We start from the raw sequence: 20,324 nt of genomic DNA on the forward strand, positions 1-20,324 counted from the left end.
TGTTGTGGCTATATTTGTGACCTTCACATTTTAAATGAACAAAAACAACACACACAAAAACTGAAATGCCACTAAGGAATTCGCAGACGCTTTACTACAGATGACCTTTTATTAATTGACAGAGGAATTCTTAACAAGGAAACGTGTATATCTAGTGCTGCGATTGGCTGATTGAGATGTTACGACGCTCCTGAAAGCCCAATGGTGAGATGCCACACTCTGGTTACTCTCAGCAGCTCCGGGTTTGGGCGTCCGTGCCGCTTCAGCTTTCTTTTTTTCCTTGTCTGCGCGGTGCCGTTATCGCCGGGCCTGAACTTGCGTAGTCCGGATAAGTAGCCAGCAAATTTGTTGTCAGCAGTTAACATACTCTGTTCTGCAGACACACGCACGGCTTCCATTATGTTGGGTTTCTTATTTTTCGCTTTTCTTGCTGGAGTTGCGCGTGCTAGTGATGTACTTGAGTTCACAGATGACGATTTTGACAGCAAGATTGGAGACCACGAATTAATCCTCGTAGAATTTTTTGCACCCTGGTACGTGTGTAATGCTTGCACGATTAATCGTAAACTTTAAGTCCATGCAAACAAGGGGAGGTTATCCGTTAGTTAGTCTAACGCAGAAACGATAGATATTGATTAGCCAGATAGGGAGCATAGCGCTAGCTAGCATAAACTGTCGTGTAGGTGGTAGTTAGTTAATGTTAGGCCAAGTCTTTACCTGCGCAGCCTGTTTAAAACCTTAGTTTCAGTTTCAGTCCTTTCTTGCTAGCAGGTTAGCTAGCCATCTGCTTTATCTGTATTTATGAAAATGAACTCATTGTTAAACCGAGTGCTAAGTTGCGAGCACGGTTTAATCACTTTCGAGCCTCATGTATGCTGTTTGCTTAAGGTACAAAACCAGCTTGTCATGCGTAGCATTAACTGAATAATGGGTTAAGTGCTACAGCGCTAGCTAGCCTTGCTAGAGAGATGGGTAATGTTGGTCCGCAAAACTACGATAGCTAGGTTAGCTGCTTGTAATTGGTACTCAGTTTATTAACAGCTAACTTATATAATCTCCTTAAATAGCTAATGTTCTATTATACTTTAGCTTGAGTCTAAACGTTCAAGTACTGTACTAATGCGTATAGATAGCTGCTAGTTAAACTTTTGTGCAAGTAGCTAACCTAGCTATCAACCCAGATACATTTTCTCGCCAGATTCTAGAATCTCGGTAGTTGAGTTTAAATGGTCCTAAATTGATGCACAACATATTTCTTAAATTCAGTGGCAGTTGAGCGCGTTAACCTTACTCCTAGTACGTTTATCATTTTGGCAGGTTATGTTGGTTGGTAGCTAACTAGTTAATGTTACGAGCTAAATCGCAGTTCATTGTCGTTTTAGGGAGGAAACGTTAAAGAAGGATGTTTGCCCCCTCCTTCGTTGTAATGTGCCGATTGGACGTTGAAGTTTTGTTGTCCGACTCTGATTGGTTATTGCTAGTTACACGTAGTGCAGCAGAAAAATGAAGCAAATTAGACAGAAGAACTTGTCAACGAGCTGATAAGATGGCAGGGGGTTGTTTTGTGTATTTTTGTACTGTGGGGTTTTTTTTTTATATGCTCTTTTAATATACCATTCATATTTGCCATTTTTATATGGCCACTGTACATGGACAGCAAAAAGAAGTCCTGTATTTGATAATTTTATATAGGTATCAACTAAAGTCCACATTTGAAATGTTAACTGTTTTTAATGACTGTCATTTATTAGGTGTGGCCACTGTAAAAAACTTGCTCCAGAGTATGAGATTGCTGCTACTCGCTTGAAAGGCACTGTCGCACTTGCCAAGGTAAAATTGTTCAGCTTCATGTTTGCTACATGCAATACTATCAATGTGCAATAATTAGTAGTAGTAGTAGTAGTAGTAGTAGTAGTCGTCGTAGTAATAACAATAAAACTAGACTTGTATAGTGCTTTTTACACACCCAAGGCTGCTTTTCACTTTCAAGAAGGGAAAGGGTGTGGGTTTCTTTTCTTTTTTACACTATAACTTCTTGTAAGTTCTATAAATATATATATTTTCATGATCTGAAGTTCAAATCTCAGCTCTCCATTTGGTCGTAGTTAGAATAGGATTAGGTCAAGTTAAAAACACTGTAGTTAATGTTGTATCTGGCTTGATTTAGGTGGACTGCACTGCCAACACCAATGTGTGCAGCAAGTATGGTGTAAGTGGCTATCCAACCTTGAAAATTTTCAGAGATGGGGAGGACTCTGGTTCATATGATGGTCCAAGAACTGCAGGTATTTTTTTTTTCTTTCTTTCCTGCTTTCTCATGCTTTGTAAGAGTTTCCGCTTGTTCTGTCAAACACATTTTGCTTTAAATAGTTTACTTTAACAATGACTGCTTATGTGCACAAAGTGTATGGTTAAATACTAATGCCATTCACAATATACAGCTATAATAATGAAATGCCTCAATGCCCTGTTCATAACCAGTCTGGCAAACTACCACTTATTCAGGTTGTCATGCCTCCCTGTTTTATTGATCTTTTGGTAAAATTGGCAATGGAGACATGAGTGCCATGTTAATACATAATGGCCCGATGGGGTGCTCACCAGTAACTATAGTACCTGCTTTTACTACTATTTCTATCTCTTTATTCTATAGATGGGATTGTTAGCCATCTTAAAAAGCAGGCAGGCCCAGCCTCTGTGGAGCTCAAAACTGCAGAAGAATTTGAGAAGTTCATTGGTGACCATGATCCCAGTGTTGTGGGTGAGGATATTCAGAGATTGTTTTTGTTATTGGTGTTTAATTCTTGTTTTTCCATAGGAAAAAGTATATAGCCTGATGGTCTGTATTAAATTGCACTGAATCTTATCTTTAGGCTTCTTTGCTGATGCTGGAAGTGCTGCCCAGAGTGAGTTCCTGAAGGCAGCCAGTGCACTGAGAGAGTCATATCGCTTTGCTCACACTAACCTGGAGGATCATCTGAAGAAACATGACATTGAGGGAGAGTAAGTGGGACGTCATGCTGCATTTTTGCATCGCCTCTTCCAGTCATACGATTAGTGTTAAGTTATGAACATGGTAACATGGTATATGCATTCTTTTTCGTTTACTTTTTTAAATATTTTAACACCTTTTTATTTCAGGGCTGTTGTTCTGTTCCGGCCACCTCACCTCAATAACAAATTTGAAGAGAGCAGCGTTAAGTTTGGTGAGGACAAATTTACTAGCCCCAAGATAAAGAGGTTTATTCAGGACAATGTGTAAGTCAGCTCCCTTAAGCATGGTCCACTTTACGAGACTAGTTCATTTAAAGGATATCAATTATAGCTGCTTTCAATGTTTTTTGTATTGTTTGCCCCACCACTTTGTGTGGTAGGTTTGGAATGTGCCCCCACATGACTGATGACAACAAAGACCAGCTGAAAGGCAAAGATTTGATGGTGGCTTATTATGAAGTGGACTATGATAAAAACCCCAAGGGCTCCAACTACTGGAGGAACAGGTAGGGCTTCCTGTTTGGTGTGCTGCTGAACTATGGTACCCGTGTACTAAGGGAGGTCTTCCCATAACCTGACCAAGGAGACTGTTTTAAAGGTAATGAAGCAAGTTACGTAAGCTACATTGAGGTGCATTGAAGCTGTTAACATGGGGTGGGTAGAGAGAAATAACCTTGTTTGTCATAGCAGTGTTTTTGGCAGGTGAGCATACAGATGCATTTGGTAATATTCATCTCTCATCACCTTAAATGGTGGTATGGTCAGAAAGAATGCTTGCATTTACAAGTAATTTTGATCAGTTGACTATTTTTTTTTTTTTTAATTTTAAATAAAAAAGTAGTTCTATTTATAAATCAATTTAACCCTCATCCACAGTATTTGGTGGAGCATTCTTTTGTCTCGTTAACCTCCAAGTGTTTTCAGTAAGTTCTGACGAGCCTCTCCCAGCTCTCTCATGGAATCTTTGCCTATTCCTCTCATGCAAAAGGTACTAAGCTAGCTAACAGGTTTGATGGCTCCCAGGTTGCAAATACTTTCTTTAAATCCCACCAAAATATTTCTGAGATTTAAATCTGAACGATGAGAAGGCCACTCTAGGACATCCCAGAACTAGATCCTTAACCAAGCTTTAGTTGACTAGAAGTGTGTTTGGGATCAGTGTTTTGCTGATGGATTGAACTCCATCACCAAGTTTCAAATTCATTACAGCAGGCATAACATTCCTCCTCAAAATGGCTTGGTTTTCCTGGGAATCCATAATGGAAGTTACATGGTCAGGATTGCCAGTTCCTGCAGCAGAACACCATCCACATCACTGACCCACCTAGAATTATTCTGTTCGTAAACCTTGCCTTTTCTTGCCCCAGACAAACCAGTAATCCATATGGCCAAACAGTTGCACTGTTTCGTCACTCCATAGAACTGTCCCAAAACTCATATTTCAGTTAATCATTGTGCTTCTTGATCAGGAGTAGCATACATTGTAGAGTCCAGCCATGAAGGCGCTAGTTGTGATCATCTTATGGTTGGCACCAACACATGTTGCAGCCTTCATTAGGTCATCATGTAAGGTTTTTGTAGCAAGGTCTTTATTGCCCTGATGAGATGGCTATGAGATGAAGGTTTTTTTTGTTTGTTTGTTTTTTTGTTCACTTGCTCTGTCCCTACTGTCTTAGGTAGTGTTGAAATGTTTCCGATTGCAACTGTAGGTGCAATTCCTGACTGTCATTTGGTCTGCATATAGGGTCATGAAGGTGGCCAAGAGCTTCCTGGACCAGGGGAAGAAGCTGAGCTTTGCCGTGGCCAATAAGAACAGCTTCAGCCATGATGTGTCAGAATTGGGCCTGGATGCCAGCAGTGGAGAGCTACCCGTTGTCGGCATCCGAACCAGCAAAGGAGACAAATACGTGATGCAGGAGGAATTCTCGTAAGTGATGCATAATCCTGCAGCTAAGGCTGTGGCCAGTTATCTTAGGAGTTTTGCTCTAAACATGTCGATGTTGTGAAAAATTAGTCATGACTGGCTTATATCCTTGATGGGAGAATTGGAAGAATGGGACACTGACTGTCCATCATGCATGCATTAAATCACTTCCTTGCCACTGTGACCTGATTGAAACTGAGCTTGTTTACTTTGGACAACAGCTGCTGTAGTGATTTGTTTCCTTCATGGAAACTATACTATGGAATATTTGTATGTTGTGTAGGCGCGATGGGAAGGCCCTGGAGAGATTTCTGCAGGATTATTTTGATGGAAAACTTAAGCGCTACCTGAAGTCTGAACCCATTCCTGAGAACAACGATGGCCCAGTCAAAGTAAATCTACAAACATGTGCCATGATGCGTTATGTTGTGTGGGGGTTTTTTTTTGGGGGGGGGGGGGGGGTTGGTTGTTGTTTTTCTTTAAATTCATAAGTCTGCTCTCATTGGATTTACTCCAAACTCTCACTCTTTAGGTTGTTGTGGCTGAGAACTTTGACTCCCTTGTGAATGATGACAGTAAGGATGTACTGGTTGAGTTCTATGCCCCTTGGTGTGGACACTGCAAAAGCCTGGAGCCGAAATACAAAGAACTGGGTGAGAAGGTGAGTATTACAACCTGCATATCAAACATCAGATTAAATAAGTAACAGTGGTGTTTGTAATCCAATCAACATTAAGTACTTATGCAGGCCCAAAAGCTATGGTCACATGTTAAAGTACTACAGATCAACTTTAAATAGTTGTGAAGAACTTGATGTGTATAGTTTTAGTTTATTTGTAGGTTTTTTTTGTAGGATTTTTCTTTTCTTCCCCCCCCCCCACCGCCCAAATTAAGTGACTATCCATATTTGTCCATCTTGCAGCTCTCCGGTGATCCAAACATTGTCATTGCCAAGATGGATGCCACAGCTAATGACGTACCATCCCCGTATGAAGTTAGAGGGTATGTGTCCAATGTGCACTGTACAGCTTTGAGTGTATGCTTCTCAGGTGTCTTCCTTGGAAAGGTTTAACCTGGCTTGCTCTTTTTGTTTCAGATTCCCCACCATCTATTTCTCTCCAGCTGGACAGAAACAGAATCCAAAGAGATACGAGGTCTGCCAATTTTGGCTAACTGTTCATGTTTTACTGTGTTTTGGTGAATGAGTGGTATTTATAGTTGTGTTAAACAGAGCATTGCTCACCTGCTGATGTTTGATCAGGCTTCACTTGTTTGCATTTTAGGGAGGTCGTGAAGTCAGTGACTTTATTTCCTATCTGAAGAAGGAAGCAAGTAACCCTCTGGTGGTAAAGGATGCAGAAGAGACAAAGAAAAAGAAGAAGAAGAAGGATGATAAGTCAGAGTTATAAGTGGTCAAAACCCAAGAATTCTAATGAGGGGATCATGTAGGGGAGCTAAATTATATTCCAACTTTAGTGAACATCAGAATGCTCTGACACAACGTTGGCTCTCTTGGCTCAGCTGCTCTGGGGGACACTGTGGAAAGTTGTGGTGGCCAGACCTCTGTGAGATTGGATAATATGGAAGAGGTACACTGTGGTCAGACCGAGGAGTTTTGGTTTTTTGTTTTGTTTTGTTTTTGTTTTTTTTTTGCCCCCCTCACTGTACCACAAAGAGGCACTTAGATTTTCAGACCAATTTCCGTCACATTTGCTTTCTCTTGGAAATGGGGTAGGGGTTTGAAGTAGGGGTTTTGTTTTTGTTTTGATTTTTTGTACCATCTCATTTTGTACATTTGGAAAGATTGTGAAATAAAGGCCCACTAAACCAAGAACTGTGGTGGTTGGTCTTTTAATAATAATTTCTTAGTCACCATTCCACAGTAGTACTTAAGTATTTTACCAGTTCTTGCACCTTCTTATAAGAACAAGTCTTTGTCTTGAAGCTTAAATTGAATCATAGGGGACACAAGCAACACTAAGGGAAACTAAGCTTAGTCCACTGGGTATCTATCAAGCATGTTTTAAACTGCTTTAGGTTTGAACTTCAGTCATTGTTTTATCTTCAGGTTCTACAGGTGCCTGCAGAGTGCTGAGGTTTAACCAGCAAAGGGCCTAACCTAGTAGAAGAGATGTGCAATATTTAGTAAAGCAAGCTCAGCCACCTGCTGTTTCTTAAGTTTTGTCCTATTACTATATATTCAGGAAACATCCATTATCTGTCTGTTTTTGTAATGGAGAGCAGCACATGAGAAGACAAATGGGTGGTTGTAGGGTTTTTTGTTTGTCTTGTCAGTATACTTCTTCACTGTATGTCTGGTCAGAAAGACTGATGACCGCTGACTGACATTGATGTGCATGTGTTGTGTGTAATCAAATTTATCTGGTGTATTTGATGTGTGTATCTTGGTGATTTGGCAACTAGATTTTGTGATTGTGGATAACTTGGTTGCCACTGTAAATGTCATTTAGAAAAACCCAAGTGAGTTTTTCTCCTATTTTGATCTTGCACATTGCTTTATCATCAAAGTAGTAGTGTATTTTGTTTGTTACTGTATTTCCTATGCACACCTCACCATCCTCTTTGTCTCTTCTGAGCGGCAAGTGTTGTACTCCTTCCTGCTGCTTTATATGACACCGATGCATGATTGCAAAATGTTGATCCTGTTGTGGTCCCTCCTGCACTCCAGGCCAGCCTGAAACGAAGCCAGTGCTTTTTCCTGATGTAACATCTTTGGATTATCCCTCCTATCCTCTGTTTGATGGCAACGTTGTGCTTTTCAAATTCATATCTACTCTCTAGTGTTGCCTGGAAGAGGATGGGTTCTCCCAGCTCCTCTTATATGCACTGCTGCTGTCTTTTGTTAAGGGTCAGTTCACTATTCCCAGCAGCTTCCGGTAGGTGGCAGTATAACCCAGAACATTACACGTGTGGTTTTCTAATGAATATGAATGGAAAATCTCAGATGACATCACAAACTTAACAGTATAAATCACACCCATTTAACAGATTACATCCCACCCATAACAGACTTTGAGCCATACATATTCAATTTTATTAACAAATATCATTACTTCTCTTGAGGCCTCATGTACAACACCTAGGTGTATGTTTGCTTCAATATCTGCCAGGCACTTTTGTAAAGCTTATAGCCAAAACGAGAGTGAAAAAAATGGGTGAAAACAGCAAATAAAGCAGTATGTCGTCAATTTAAAAAGCATTCAAAAAGTGTATTTCAGAAAGAGAGGTTTAATAACAATGCTGCCTGTATTAGTCTATCTGGCATGATACTAGGTGGGCACTGTGTGTGTGTGTGTGTAGAAACATGGAACTTGATCAAGAGTTTTAGAACACGCCTGCACTGCACACTAGACCTTTTTTTTTTTCATAAAACAGTGATCTCTGCAGTAAAGCAGATCTTAATTTTTGCGAAGCAAAAGCTAACAAACTTTGGTCCCTTTTAGCACTTACATGAATCAACAACAGTTCAATTACGACAGTTATATCACAATTCACTTCACCTACAACCGTTTAGTCATGTAAACCTTTAGAGAGAAAACTGTTCTCTTTCTCTTCTACTGTTTCACACATTCATTCAAACATAGCCGCTGCTAGTCCAGTTTGTCTGTAGCTCTCAGCCACTTGTCTTGAGTGCTGGATTTTGGCTGAAAGGGCCTCAAATACATCATTGTGATCCTGGGCAGTGGCAGTCCTGTAGATGAACACCCCCAGTGCCTCCAAGCCCCTCATCCCGAGGTTGACACCACAACCTTTCAACAAATATTCGTAATATGTTACACACACATCAGAAACATTCACAGCAGTAAATACTTCTGTGTAATATATTAACTATGTAACAGTCTATTTTTAAGAGACAAACGGAGCCTGATTTAACCTGGAAAAAATTCCCAGCAGTCTGGAAACTTCCAAATTTCTAAACATCAAGATTTTGGCAGTTAGTCTCCAAAATGGCAAATGAAAGGTTGAAGCATTTTAAGCAACATCAAAAGTTAAAGCTGTGGCATTCATTACTAGGTAGATATGCATACAGTATGTCTCATCCAAATGTCATATATGCCATGAAGACAGAGAATCTTAGACACATAGACATACATTATATGGCAACAAATATATGGGCACCTCACCATCACACACACACTCGAGCTTGTTGGACAGCCCATTCCAAAAACCATGGATATTACTACTATATTACACTCCTCTATTTTTGGATGCTTTATCATTACCAACACCCTTCAATTGAACTAAGGAATCCAGCCCGAATCTTGAAAAACAGCCCCAGACCACTATCCCTCCCCCACCAAATGATTGGCACTATTCCAGTAGGTAGCGCTCTCCTGGCATCCACCAAACCCTCAAATCCTCACAGACTGCCACACAGTAAAGTGTGATTCATCACTAAAGCGAACACCTCTCCACTGCTCCAGAGTTCAATGGCAGTGGGCTTTGCACCAGTGCAGCCAATGCTTGACATTTTTCACAGTGGTCTTAGGGTTATATGCAGCTGCTCGGCCATGGACATTGTGAAATTTTTCCACGCTTCAGCACTTTGTGTGCTCGCTGTATGAGTGTGCGTTCTACCGCTTTGTGGCTTAGCTGTTATTGCTCCTAGACACTTCTGTTCACAATAATAGCACTTACAGCTGAGCGAGGCAAATCTAGCAGGGCAGAACTTTCAACATTTGACATGGTACTGATGGCATCCTATGACAGTGTCAATTGCATTGTTATGTGCATTGATTTTACACACCTAATGGCAAGAGCTGTGCTCACTAATAACACCTGAGCTCACTAATTAGTAAGGGTGTCTGCATGGTCAGATAGCCCAGTAAATGGTAGCTACTCACCAGTGTCAAAGTTGAGCATGCGGGCAGCCTCTCCCTCCACTGTGACAGCCACGTTGTCACCCTCGATGTAAGCAGCACTGGCACGGCGGTGAGACAGCATGATCTCAAAGAGCTTGCGGCTGCACTGCACGCGGTGCAGGGTGAGCTCGCTCAGGCGAGGCTCGATGTCCATTTTGTAGGCGTTGAACGACTGGTGGAAGATGTTCTTCATGATCTGAAACAGAGAGGTTCAGTGGGGAAAAGCTTAGGCAGGTTGGGGAGAACTGTTTCTGTGCGTGTATGCATGTGCAATGTTTTAATGTTACCAAAGACCTCTCAGTTTCAGATTTATGTTAATAGTCTACTCATAGTCATGTCCAAAGGAAAGCATGACTATGCAATCATGTAAAATGTAGAAGTCTAACTAACAAGATGTATAGTATTCCATGTGTGATCTAACTTCACAAAAACATACATATTTACATAAGCCCTCAATCAGTATGTCTATACATACACACACACACAAACCTACAAAGAAGCAAATAAATGCCACATGCTCTGCTGACTCACATCCTTGCCCCCACCATCCTCCTATGGTGTCTTAGTAACGTCTCCCCTATGCTCTGCATCCAGCTCTCTCTCACACACACACATACATACACACACAGATTCTCCATTGCTGTAACCAGGTAACAGCATGCGTCTCAGTGAATGACGTGCTCTGTCACACTAACTGTGCACTGTGACGCCACTCATATTAAACCTTCTTACTCTTTCCCTCCCTCTCTCTCACTCATTCTTTCTCTCTCTCCCTCTCACATTTGCTCTTTCTCTCTCTCACTCCATCCTTTCTCCACCCACATATTCACTCTATCCTTTGCTACTTTCCTCCATGTATAACCTATGGACTAGTGAGTGATTTCACAAAAATTGAATGTCCTTCCATCAGTCTTCATCTTAACCACCACCATTACCTTATCGGTGTGTCTCTCTCAGTTTTGTTCCCTGCCAGAAAGGCTTTTAATGCTTTAGAATTAGTGGTATGTATTAACTGGTTTATATAGATTTGAATGCTAGTACCTTAACTTATGGAGTTGATAAAGTGGAATTTGAATTTCAATTAAATTTAGTTTTGAAACCTACAATATAGCATACTGTTAGAGTACACAGTTAGAATGTAGATTGCACACAGAGGTACCAGTTGAATACAGTCCACACATATGGAAGTAGCTGCAGTAGTTTGCCACAGGAGTTATTAAAGGAGTTAGTGATCTTCCCAGCACTACTCAGCAGTCCCTGAGGGACAGTGAGTGGGCGTCAGATTCATCTTACAGAACAACAGAGCACCTCCGTCAGACGTGCTGCCCCACAGCTCAAAGCACAAGCACAGGATAGCACAGCACAGCCATTAGACATGCTCCCCACATCTTATATATATATATATATATATATATATATATATATATATATATATATATATATATATATATATATATATATATATATATATATATATATATATATATATATATATATATATATATATATATAATAATTAGGCTTGACAAATTTTATGTTCATTATAGTCACAGAACAAACCTAATTGTATAAGATGTACTACAAAAATACATCTTATATAATTCAATTCTGTGACTATATTGGATAATCACTCAACTTTTTAGGAGGAGCTCTGACTTACTTTACTGATAACAATAATGAATAAATAAAAGGAAGAAGTGAGTTAAAATTATGCTGAACACTGGCAAAGTTCATCTTTCAATGTGCTTTAAAGTTGCTCTGTAAAGCTGAAGTATACTGGGATTCGTAAGCCTCATACTATGGAGTTGGCTGTGTGGCGCAGGAAACGCATCATCTTCGAGTCGGCGGATGTGCAGGCCAGCGCCATGTAGCGGTTCCGGAAAGTTCCATAGATCTTCAGGTGGAAGCCTGGCTTAGCTGCAGCTTGAGAATAGTTGCGAGGTTCTTTAACAGCGTCAATGCCATATGCTGACAGGTCAAAGTACAAGCTATGAGCTCTGATCTCTGGAGTGGGGACCTGCAGAGGACAAAAGAAATACAAAACACTGATTGCTGACTATACAAACACCTACTGTTCTCTTAACCCATATGCAGCTGTCATTCTGGCTTTCTCCTAGTCAGGGTACTCTATATGACTGTGATAGATAGGGGAGCTCACAGTTCACCCTCCTCTACCTGGGTCTGCAAGCACCAGCTTCTGTCTGCCCTCCCGTCTAATCATGTCAGTGTTGGTCTCTGTTTTATCTCAACATAAAGTAATGTCACATGGACAATTAAATCACAAACGACTTGAGGCATTTGTTCACATGAATTTGCATCAATGACATTGTTTTATATATTTAGAACAGTAAATGGCAGTTTTGCTCTTTATTGTTCATTTTGTTTGTCTCTTCTGCTTCTGTCAAGCGGGGGCAGTTGGCAGACTAATAAAATCGCTGTTTCTGACTCTGTCCCACCAAAATGTTTTGTACTGATGCAATAAAGTGCGTAAATCGTATTTCCTTTGTAAGGCTAATCCTATTTCTTTTGTAAGGCATGATGTACTGTGCAAGCAGGCCCAAGTTGCTAAGTGCAGAAATCTCAGCGCAGTATGACCAAACCAGGCCACATATCAGCAGGAACAAACACCAGGAAATGAAACTCTATGATCTTCATGAACCTTTGACCTCAGATAACACCTAGCTGTCTCCTTGCAAACACAGACACACAAACCCAAACTCACTTTTAGTCCTGCTATGTTGTCTCTGGGTATATATTCCAGCAGGATCCAACACCAATTGATTTCAGTTAGACTGTCTCTTTGCTAAGAAGTTTAGCTTATTGCTAAAATCAGGTTGCGTTTCTCACTGTTCAGACAACAAAGATGCACTGTAACTCACAATTTGTCAGGTGTGTTTCTGTAACAGTTACTTGGTGCTCAACTACACAAATCATATCTGTGAAAGCCCTTCTTTGCATGTGACTGCTTTCTATTTTTGTGTGTAACCCCACTGCCGTCACTGACCGTTAAACAGCCTGCATTTCTCTGCCAACCCAGAGTCACTAGCAGCGTGCAGCTGCAGCAGCTGGACCAGGTCTCGATTGTTATCAAGCCAAAAGCAATAAACAATTTCAAACTCAAAAACCCCGATGCCACCAAAAACCTGAGTAGTTTGACATTCTGAATTGCAAGCTATTAAGTGCAGGAGATGCAAGATAAGTGTAAGATATTACGCAGAGTGTAGAGAAGCTGTTCCGTGGTATTTTGGATGAAGAACCTTAAATGCCTCACAACTGGTCCTCTGTTTTATTACCTAGCACTGATCTGTGGGTTACAGCGGTAAGATATGAAAAGAAATTGAATAGGGGGGGTGCACTTATGTGATCATGTTGTCCAACAAAAGCCTTTTCTAAAGAAAAGCGCCCTCAAACCATGGAGGAAATGGACTGCAATGCTGTAAGCTCTATCAGCTGACGCAGGTACAGGACCCTCCGGCTGGCTCCTCTCTCCTGCGTCATCACTGTTTACGTCTCTCAGAAAGGTGCTTATTATTCATTATGGCTGATTAGCTTACCACTGGTGCACATGACAAGGGCCTACAATGGGCCTGAGAACCCTGGCTCATGCGCAACTTCCGACAGCACCAAGATAAAGCACACAACATCATTCATTCAAACTAATGAATGGGCAGGGTCAGAGAAAAAAGACAGGGGTCCTTGAACAGAGATAACAGATTAACACTAGAGTCAAGCAGAAAAAGAAAGAAATGGGTATACACATAGTGAGACTTGTATTCCAGAAATGTTGTGAGCTACAAATCTGTTGGAATTATAAGACTATGCAAGTAACTAACTGATATTTAAAATTATTGCTCTTTGCTCTTGATTTGAAACTAGACTCTCCCCCAACCAACTATAGTATTAAAAAAAGACTGATGGCCAGATTGTGACTGTGATAACCTCTAAGTGTCATCTTATTGTGACTGTGATAACCTCTAAGTGTCATCTTATTGTGACTGTAATAACCTCTGTCATCTTATTGTGACTGTAATAACCTCTAAGTGTCATCTTATTGTGACTGAAATAACCTCTAAGTGTCCTCTTATTGTGACTGAAATAACCTCTAAGTGTCCTCTTGTGAGCTTTCCTATAACCCTCCCCCTACACCTTTAACTGGACCTCAACATTATTGAAACTGCTAGAGTATTCAGACCAATGCCACCATCAAACTTGTTTTTCTACAATGCTTTTTTTTCACAGGTATTTTTTGCAGACCTGGCCCTGCATGTCATGTCCACTACAGAGGACAATGATAAAATTGCCTTCCTCTGCTATGATAAGGGATTTTAAAACCAACCTGTCTCTGGTCCAGTCTCTCAATGGTGGCATTAGCTCCATAGGCATGGCATGACTCAACGATGTACTCTGAGCTAATGCCCAACACTGAGCAGGAGTCCCCACAAGAGCCGTCAGCCACGACAATGACTCGGGGCCACTCTCCACTTGGGATCCTTCGCAGATACTCATCCGTAAACTCGTGGGTGAGAAAAAGGCGGACAGAGAGATAGAGAGATAGGGAGAACAAAAGAGGGAGAGAGGGTGAAAGAGAGAGTGAGAGAGAGAGGGTTTGGTTATGTTTATGTTAGGCTTAAGGTTTTATATATACATATTTGTACCATGATAAATATTAAAGGGAAATCTCAGTTTCCAACTCTTTTATTTTCCATATGTTTAGAGTTACCTCTTCTTTTATAACGTTGGACTTCACTGCCGTTGATTAAGCAACACTGGAATATGTGCTGGTATATTAATGTTCTTTGTTATAAATAATATCCTTTCTGTAAAAAAGGTATAATTTGGTACTCAAATTAGGGTTCCATCTTAAAGCCATTCTCCACAGAAAGGAAAAACTCTGATGTTATGATAGGAATAGTTAAATAAATGAATAAATACATGAATAAGTAAATTCTACAAACAAGCCGTGGGAAAGAAAAGCTCAAAGTTAACACAAAAGATCTTTGACATACTTATTCTGAATACACAACATGAATTAGAAGAATAGACAGGGAGCGAGTTAAAAGCACAGCTAATCACAAGAAACTAATATCTGCGCAGCAGCATATTGTAGCTGGGTTTGGCTCCACCGCAGTCTAATCCCCACTCGCTGAGCCAGACTGACATCTCGTCACCTGAAACGCTACTAAATCAAATCAAATTCAGTTTTGTTTTGTCTTGTTGGCCTTGAGATTGCCAGTGTGTCTGGTTACATCAAAGAGGCCTACAAAGATAAATATAAGCAGACAGTCTGAATTCTAACAATGCGCCGTGCAATCTTGCCAATGGCATAAGTCTATATAAATCAATCAATCAATCAATCAATCAATCAATCAATAATATTATGGTGAAATAATGTTCCTGTCCAAATGCTGCTAGACCACAGTAAACCAGCATCTGTTTGATAAAATGTTTTGCACAGAGACATGTGGAAGCAGTTGCATGTCATGCGCTCTCTGCCCTCATGTCTTTTGTACAGATTCAAAAATAAAAAAATGTTTCCATGAGAGTTTTGAGGTCTCTTTAGGTTTTATGCAGAAGGCCCATTTCAGTGGCAAACTGCAGCAGTGGTCATGGTGGGCCCCTCTTATGCACAGCCACATGAAGATAAGACAGCCAAAGAAACCCAAACAAAGAGGTCAGAGCTAAATATAAAAGCTTCTTCAAGTCCAGACAGGAACAAGCACTTCTGCACCAGACATTGGAAAGTTCTGGGCTTTTATGAAAGAAGAAGCCAGGGAGAGTCGTGGGTCAGCTCCGAGACTCACAAACATACACACATACACAGCACAAGCGCGAGGGAGGGAGGGAGGGAGGGAGAGAGAATGTGAGAGAGAGAAGGGAGGGGGAGGAAGAGGGAGACAGAGCAAGAGAAGTAGGGAGGAATACTGAAGGGGAAATAGTGAATCTATTAAAAGGCTTCATTTCCTTTTGCCTTGGTCCTGCATCAGCACTGTTTCCCAACCTCTGCTAAACTTAATCACCTGTACGCATAGCCCACTACAGCAAATTCATTCTGTTTGCACACTTGCAGTACTGGCTGCTGCTCCATGCCTTGTTAACGAGATTATACAACACAACTCATAAAACATCCGTGAGTCACAGGTGAGCCAGAGATGATTCTACTCAAGTGGTAGTTCTGGTGCTCCTGTCATGATGGATAATGTTGTGTATCCTGCTATGAGAACTGCACCGCTCTTCCCAGCTGGTGGGTCTCCAGGTGTTTCCCCTTCAGAGAGGATCCCTGCAAATTTCCAGAGTTCAAAGCAGGATGCTCTGGATAGATGGCTCTCATCATATGTTCCATATGCACCTAGTTCCCCTTACAATTTTTTCACTTCTTTGTTTAGATTTCATCAATTTTAGAATGTCTTTCACATTCTAATTCTCTGAGCACCAGGCTGCCTCAGGACTGCCTGTATACTTAGGACTTCCTGTACTGCTGCTGTGGGGAATATCAGAGGTCATGGTAGGGGAGTCATGACTGCTTGACATGCAAGTCCACTGGTGCTAGAAGCAAGTTCTTAGTGAAGCAAGCCATCCTTGAATGTACTGCTTTCTGTTACTATAAAATGAACTGATGTAGAGATGTAGAGTTTATGAAGAAACATCTGGTTAGATAGTTCTTCAGTCTGTGTGTCCTGATCAATAATGATAGCATCACAAATAGCAAAAAAATAGTGACTGATAAATTATGCCCATTTAACCCTGTATTGCAGCCTTGTACTGCAGGATTGAATGGCAAATTTGTTCCATTAAGTGTATGTAACTTATGTCAGATGGTCTCACGGAACCAAGTGTATGCTAAGACCTTAAATGGAGTCATACAATAACTGAAGTTTGGGAGAATGAAGACACCTGACAGAGTTTTCATACCCCACTACCTCCTAGTCTACCTCCTGGTCTTTCTCCTATTCTCTACTGAATCTTGTGGAGTTTTGGAGGTTTCATGTTCTTGCATCAGTAGAACCTACCCAGACCTCCAGGCTGAGTTCTCTGAGTTCCCACTTTTCCTACGTTTCACAATTACCCCCCCCCACCCCAATCATAACTGTCAACTGAAGGTGTGGTCTGTGTTCACAAACCCTGTATCTAACCACGGCAACATTAAAAACACAACAGTTTATCAGAAATAGCCATTAATAACAGCAACAAGTATTGTAACGGTCGGTATAATCTGTGTGAAAGTGAAGCATGGCCCTTGGCTTGACATCCAGGCAGCCAGTAAGCAGCTGTGGTGTCCTGAGGTGTCCTGAGGTGTCCTGTGGTGTCCTGAGGGTCAAGCCAGCATCTTTTTCTGTTTCTTCTTCTTTATCTGTCACAGTCTTTCTAATTCTCCCTCACTGCAAATTCTAGCTGTTGCCTAGATGGTTGCCAGGGGTCCAGACAATGGGAATCTTTTTAAAAAGAAAATACAATGCTGTATTGTATGCAAAAACCTTTCAGTTTTTCCAACAAAATTGGTTACATGCTTATATCTAGGATACGTCTGTCCTGAGTGATAGTCCTGAGAGATTATGTCTTGAACACACATTTTTACATTCTGGTATGCTGAACAGAATATTTTCATTGCATCTTGAAATATAAAGTCTTAGCAGAGTCCAGTTTTACTATTTTAATATATAGTGAGCATAAGAGTGAAAAGAGATGTGAACTTGCTCACCTTTGTTCCTAACTGGACTTTCACATCGACCTTCTGCTTCTTCTGCTCCAGGATGCTCAACAGATATTCTTGAAACACTCCAATTTTGGTGAAGAAGTGGTCGTTGTGCCAGCATCCCTCCATGTTATCAAAGTCTACTCCCAAGCCCAGAAGGAATTTGACGCTGCGGGTGTCCAGAGCGATCTGCTGAGGTCTGCAAAGGAGCGCGGTCCTGTAGCGCTCATCCAGCACGGTGAGTTTCAGCACCTTACCGGTGCGAACAGCGACCAGTGCAGCCGTCAGGCCAATAGGACCGGAGCCCACGATCAGAACCGAGATTCTTGCCCGCCATTGTCGGATCCCGTCCAAGCTCACTTTGACGACCACGTACACCACCACTGCTAATAAAGTACTGAGCGCCGTATCATACGCAAGCGTCCGATACTGCTCCTCCATGCTTCTGTTGACATTGTCGCCAGTGTTTTCCACCTTTACCCCGTTCATAACGTGATGTTCATTAAGCACGCAAATACAGAGCTTCACTTCTCTGAGACCTTTCCCATCTTGTTCTGCTGAGGTACAGCTGGAGAGACAAACGCACGAAAAGAGCAGACAACGTGCAAATGCGCTCGCCACCCAGGATCGTCAAATACTCAAATAAACCCGATGAAACACAGCCTAAGATTCTCCCTCTACATCTTAGATTTTTAAAAAATTCGTTTTAAAACTCATAAATACGTTCTCGGCCGTAAAGAATAAACCGATAAAGAAAACAGCGAGGAGCGGAGCACTGCAGATTACCGGTTTAAGTGCCAAACTGACCGTGGAGAGTGTGTGTGCCTGCCTACACTCTGAAAGCCTCACTGACTACAGACACCTCTTTCCCGAGCCTCAATCGGGACAGCACTCCCCCCCCCCCCCAAACTTATGGTGGCCCATCGCAACACATTTGAAGTCAGATATCCTAGGACACCCACAAAGAACACTTGAATTAGCCCTTAAAATGAGACGCAATTCTTATCACGCCGGACTGTACGCATGGTAGCGTGAAGCCCTCGGCACAGCGCTTTTAGTTTGACGAGAGGAACCGGCTTTTGCAACCTGATCCCGATGTATTTTTAGAAACATCTTGCACTTCTCCAAGTTGTTTTCATCCATTATTGAGAAGGATGAGAAGGAGTCAATTTCATGAAATCTCATATATTCGACTTCATCCGACTACTGCCCAGCCAATCACCATACAGTATAAGAATGGATTTTAAAAAAAGAGGGGTTGTGATCTCCATACATCAACTCACTTTATTTGTAAATGAAACCATAACCTTTTGTCGTAAGGGCTAACCGGCTCTATGTTAGATATCCCGTGATCTTAAGAACGCGAGAATATATATACCATGATCAAAACAGTTGTTTTGTGAGTACGTGTGCGTGAGAGAGTGCGAATCCTTGAATGTGTCCACTGATTGACACAAGCCTCTCATTTTCCCACAACCCCGTATACTTCTGAATAGCTTCGGAGAACTGTAGACAATTTCTTATTTTATAACCTTGTAGCCGAGAACTTTCTCTTAGCTACCGTTGCCATGGGTAGCTAGTCCGCACTATTTGACTTGAAGCTGCCGTTGGAATGCTTTGTGGCGGCAGCGACAGAAGGGAGCACTCAAAGATGAAATTGCATTGAAGTGAGTAGCTGAAAGCATGCTGTAGTTTTGGATGGGGTCAGCTGTGCTGTTTTATGGCTGGGAACCACATAGCGTGGTTCACCCAAACAGGAAGAGAGGAGAGCAGGGAAGCAAAGGCATGTTCTCTGCTATTTTAACAAAGGATCAGTGAAATCATTTGTTAAAGTAGCAGCAAAAATCAGGGGAAAAAAAGGAAGAAATTCAGCAAAAAATTGTTTGCTGATGTCTGTAGGTTTCACATACAGGATACGGACTGAAGAAAAAGGGGATATAATTGTCCAGATACACATATTATATATAATAAAGATATTATGAAATCACTCACTCGCATACATAGAAAAACATTCACTCACATGGCACTATCATCATGGAATTACAGACAGCAAAGCTCCCCATTTTTTAATTGCTAGTTTTGTTAATATTTAACAAAGCTGGAAACAAATATCAACATGGCTGTAGCATGATCACTACAATTTGCTTAAAAACTCTTGCAATTTACCTTGGGATCAATTTAGTTAGTTCATTCATTAATTCTTTTTATAACACATGCAAGCTAAATTTGATTTGACTGATACCATTTGAATCTGAAACATGAGGCAGCAGCTTGTCTAATACACTCCTATCAAATAGAATACCAAATGATATTTAAGCACTACAGCCCATACTAGTGCAGCTCTAGCCCTGCCCTGCTCATGTTTTCAATTAGATTCCATTTTGATTACCACCAGGGTAAGTCCTGTGTCTCACCCCCCCCTTCACCCACCATATATATACACGTTACAGTTCTGACCTTCACATCCATTTAGCCCATGGGCAGCGGAACATAAACCATGCTCTGTCATTGGTGCAGAATTATCATTTAGTAGCCATGCATGAAAATGTGAGAACAGAACAGAGTAAAGTAATGACGCATATGATTTAGATGTATACATTCCAAATGAAATGATTAAAACATGGGCACTGTATAGCGCTATGTAATAACACGGATGATGGCTTGAGATTAGTCATCCATCGCTCTGTCCATCTCCTGTCTTCACTCTCTCCCCTCACCCTCTTTCTCCTCGCCGTCTTTCACTGTTGACACCTGGAGAAGAGAAGCTGCCTCTGGTGAAGAGTGAGTCAGAGTGAGACTCAGCGTTAAAAACAAAATTCTGAATATCACATGC

The 20,324-nt window shown here is 41.2% G+C and overlaps 2 protein-coding genes across 3 annotated transcripts; one reads left to right on the forward strand and one right to left on the reverse strand.

Moving 5' to 3' along the window:
* Positions 1-250: 250 nt before the first annotated feature.
* Positions 251-6,752, forward strand: pdia3 (protein disulfide isomerase family A, member 3). The gene is made up of 13 exons (XM_027022732.2): positions 251-533; positions 1,752-1,830; positions 2,168-2,285; positions 2,654-2,761; positions 2,874-3,003; positions 3,142-3,258; positions 3,375-3,500; positions 4,739-4,921; positions 5,202-5,310; positions 5,451-5,579; positions 5,841-5,920; positions 6,015-6,072; positions 6,202-6,752. The coding sequence occupies exons 1-13, from the start codon at positions 400-402 to the stop codon at positions 6,325-6,327; spliced, it is 1,497 nt and encodes a 498-aa protein (XP_026878533.1). The 5' UTR covers positions 251-399; the 3' UTR covers positions 6,328-6,752.
* Positions 6,753-7,117: 365 nt separating this feature from the next.
* Positions 7,118-18,330, reverse strand: si:dkey-234i14.6 (uncharacterized). Of its 2 annotated transcripts, XM_027022735.3 has the most exons (5): positions 17,498-18,330; positions 14,138-14,314; positions 11,600-11,818; positions 9,784-9,997; positions 7,118-8,688 (listed from the first exon to the last, which is right to left on the reverse strand). In XM_027022735.3, exons 1-5 carry the CDS (start codon positions 17,978-17,980, stop codon positions 8,510-8,512), a joined length of 1,272 nt encoding a protein of 423 aa, XP_026878536.2. In that variant the 5' UTR covers positions 17,981-18,330; the 3' UTR covers positions 7,118-8,509. The 2 variants fall into 2 exon arrangements, with proteins under 2 accessions (XP_026878536.2, XP_026878537.2); XM_027022736.3 differs by lacking the exon at positions 14,138-14,314.
* Positions 18,331-20,324: the final 1,994 nt, after the last annotated feature.

The sequence above is a fragment of the Electrophorus electricus genome, chromosome 16 (genome assembly GCF_041902795.1).
Source record: "Electrophorus electricus isolate QZ-2024a chromosome 16, ASM4190279v1, whole genome shotgun sequence".
NCBI lineage: Eukaryota > Metazoa > Chordata > Actinopteri > Gymnotiformes > Gymnotidae > Electrophorus > Electrophorus electricus.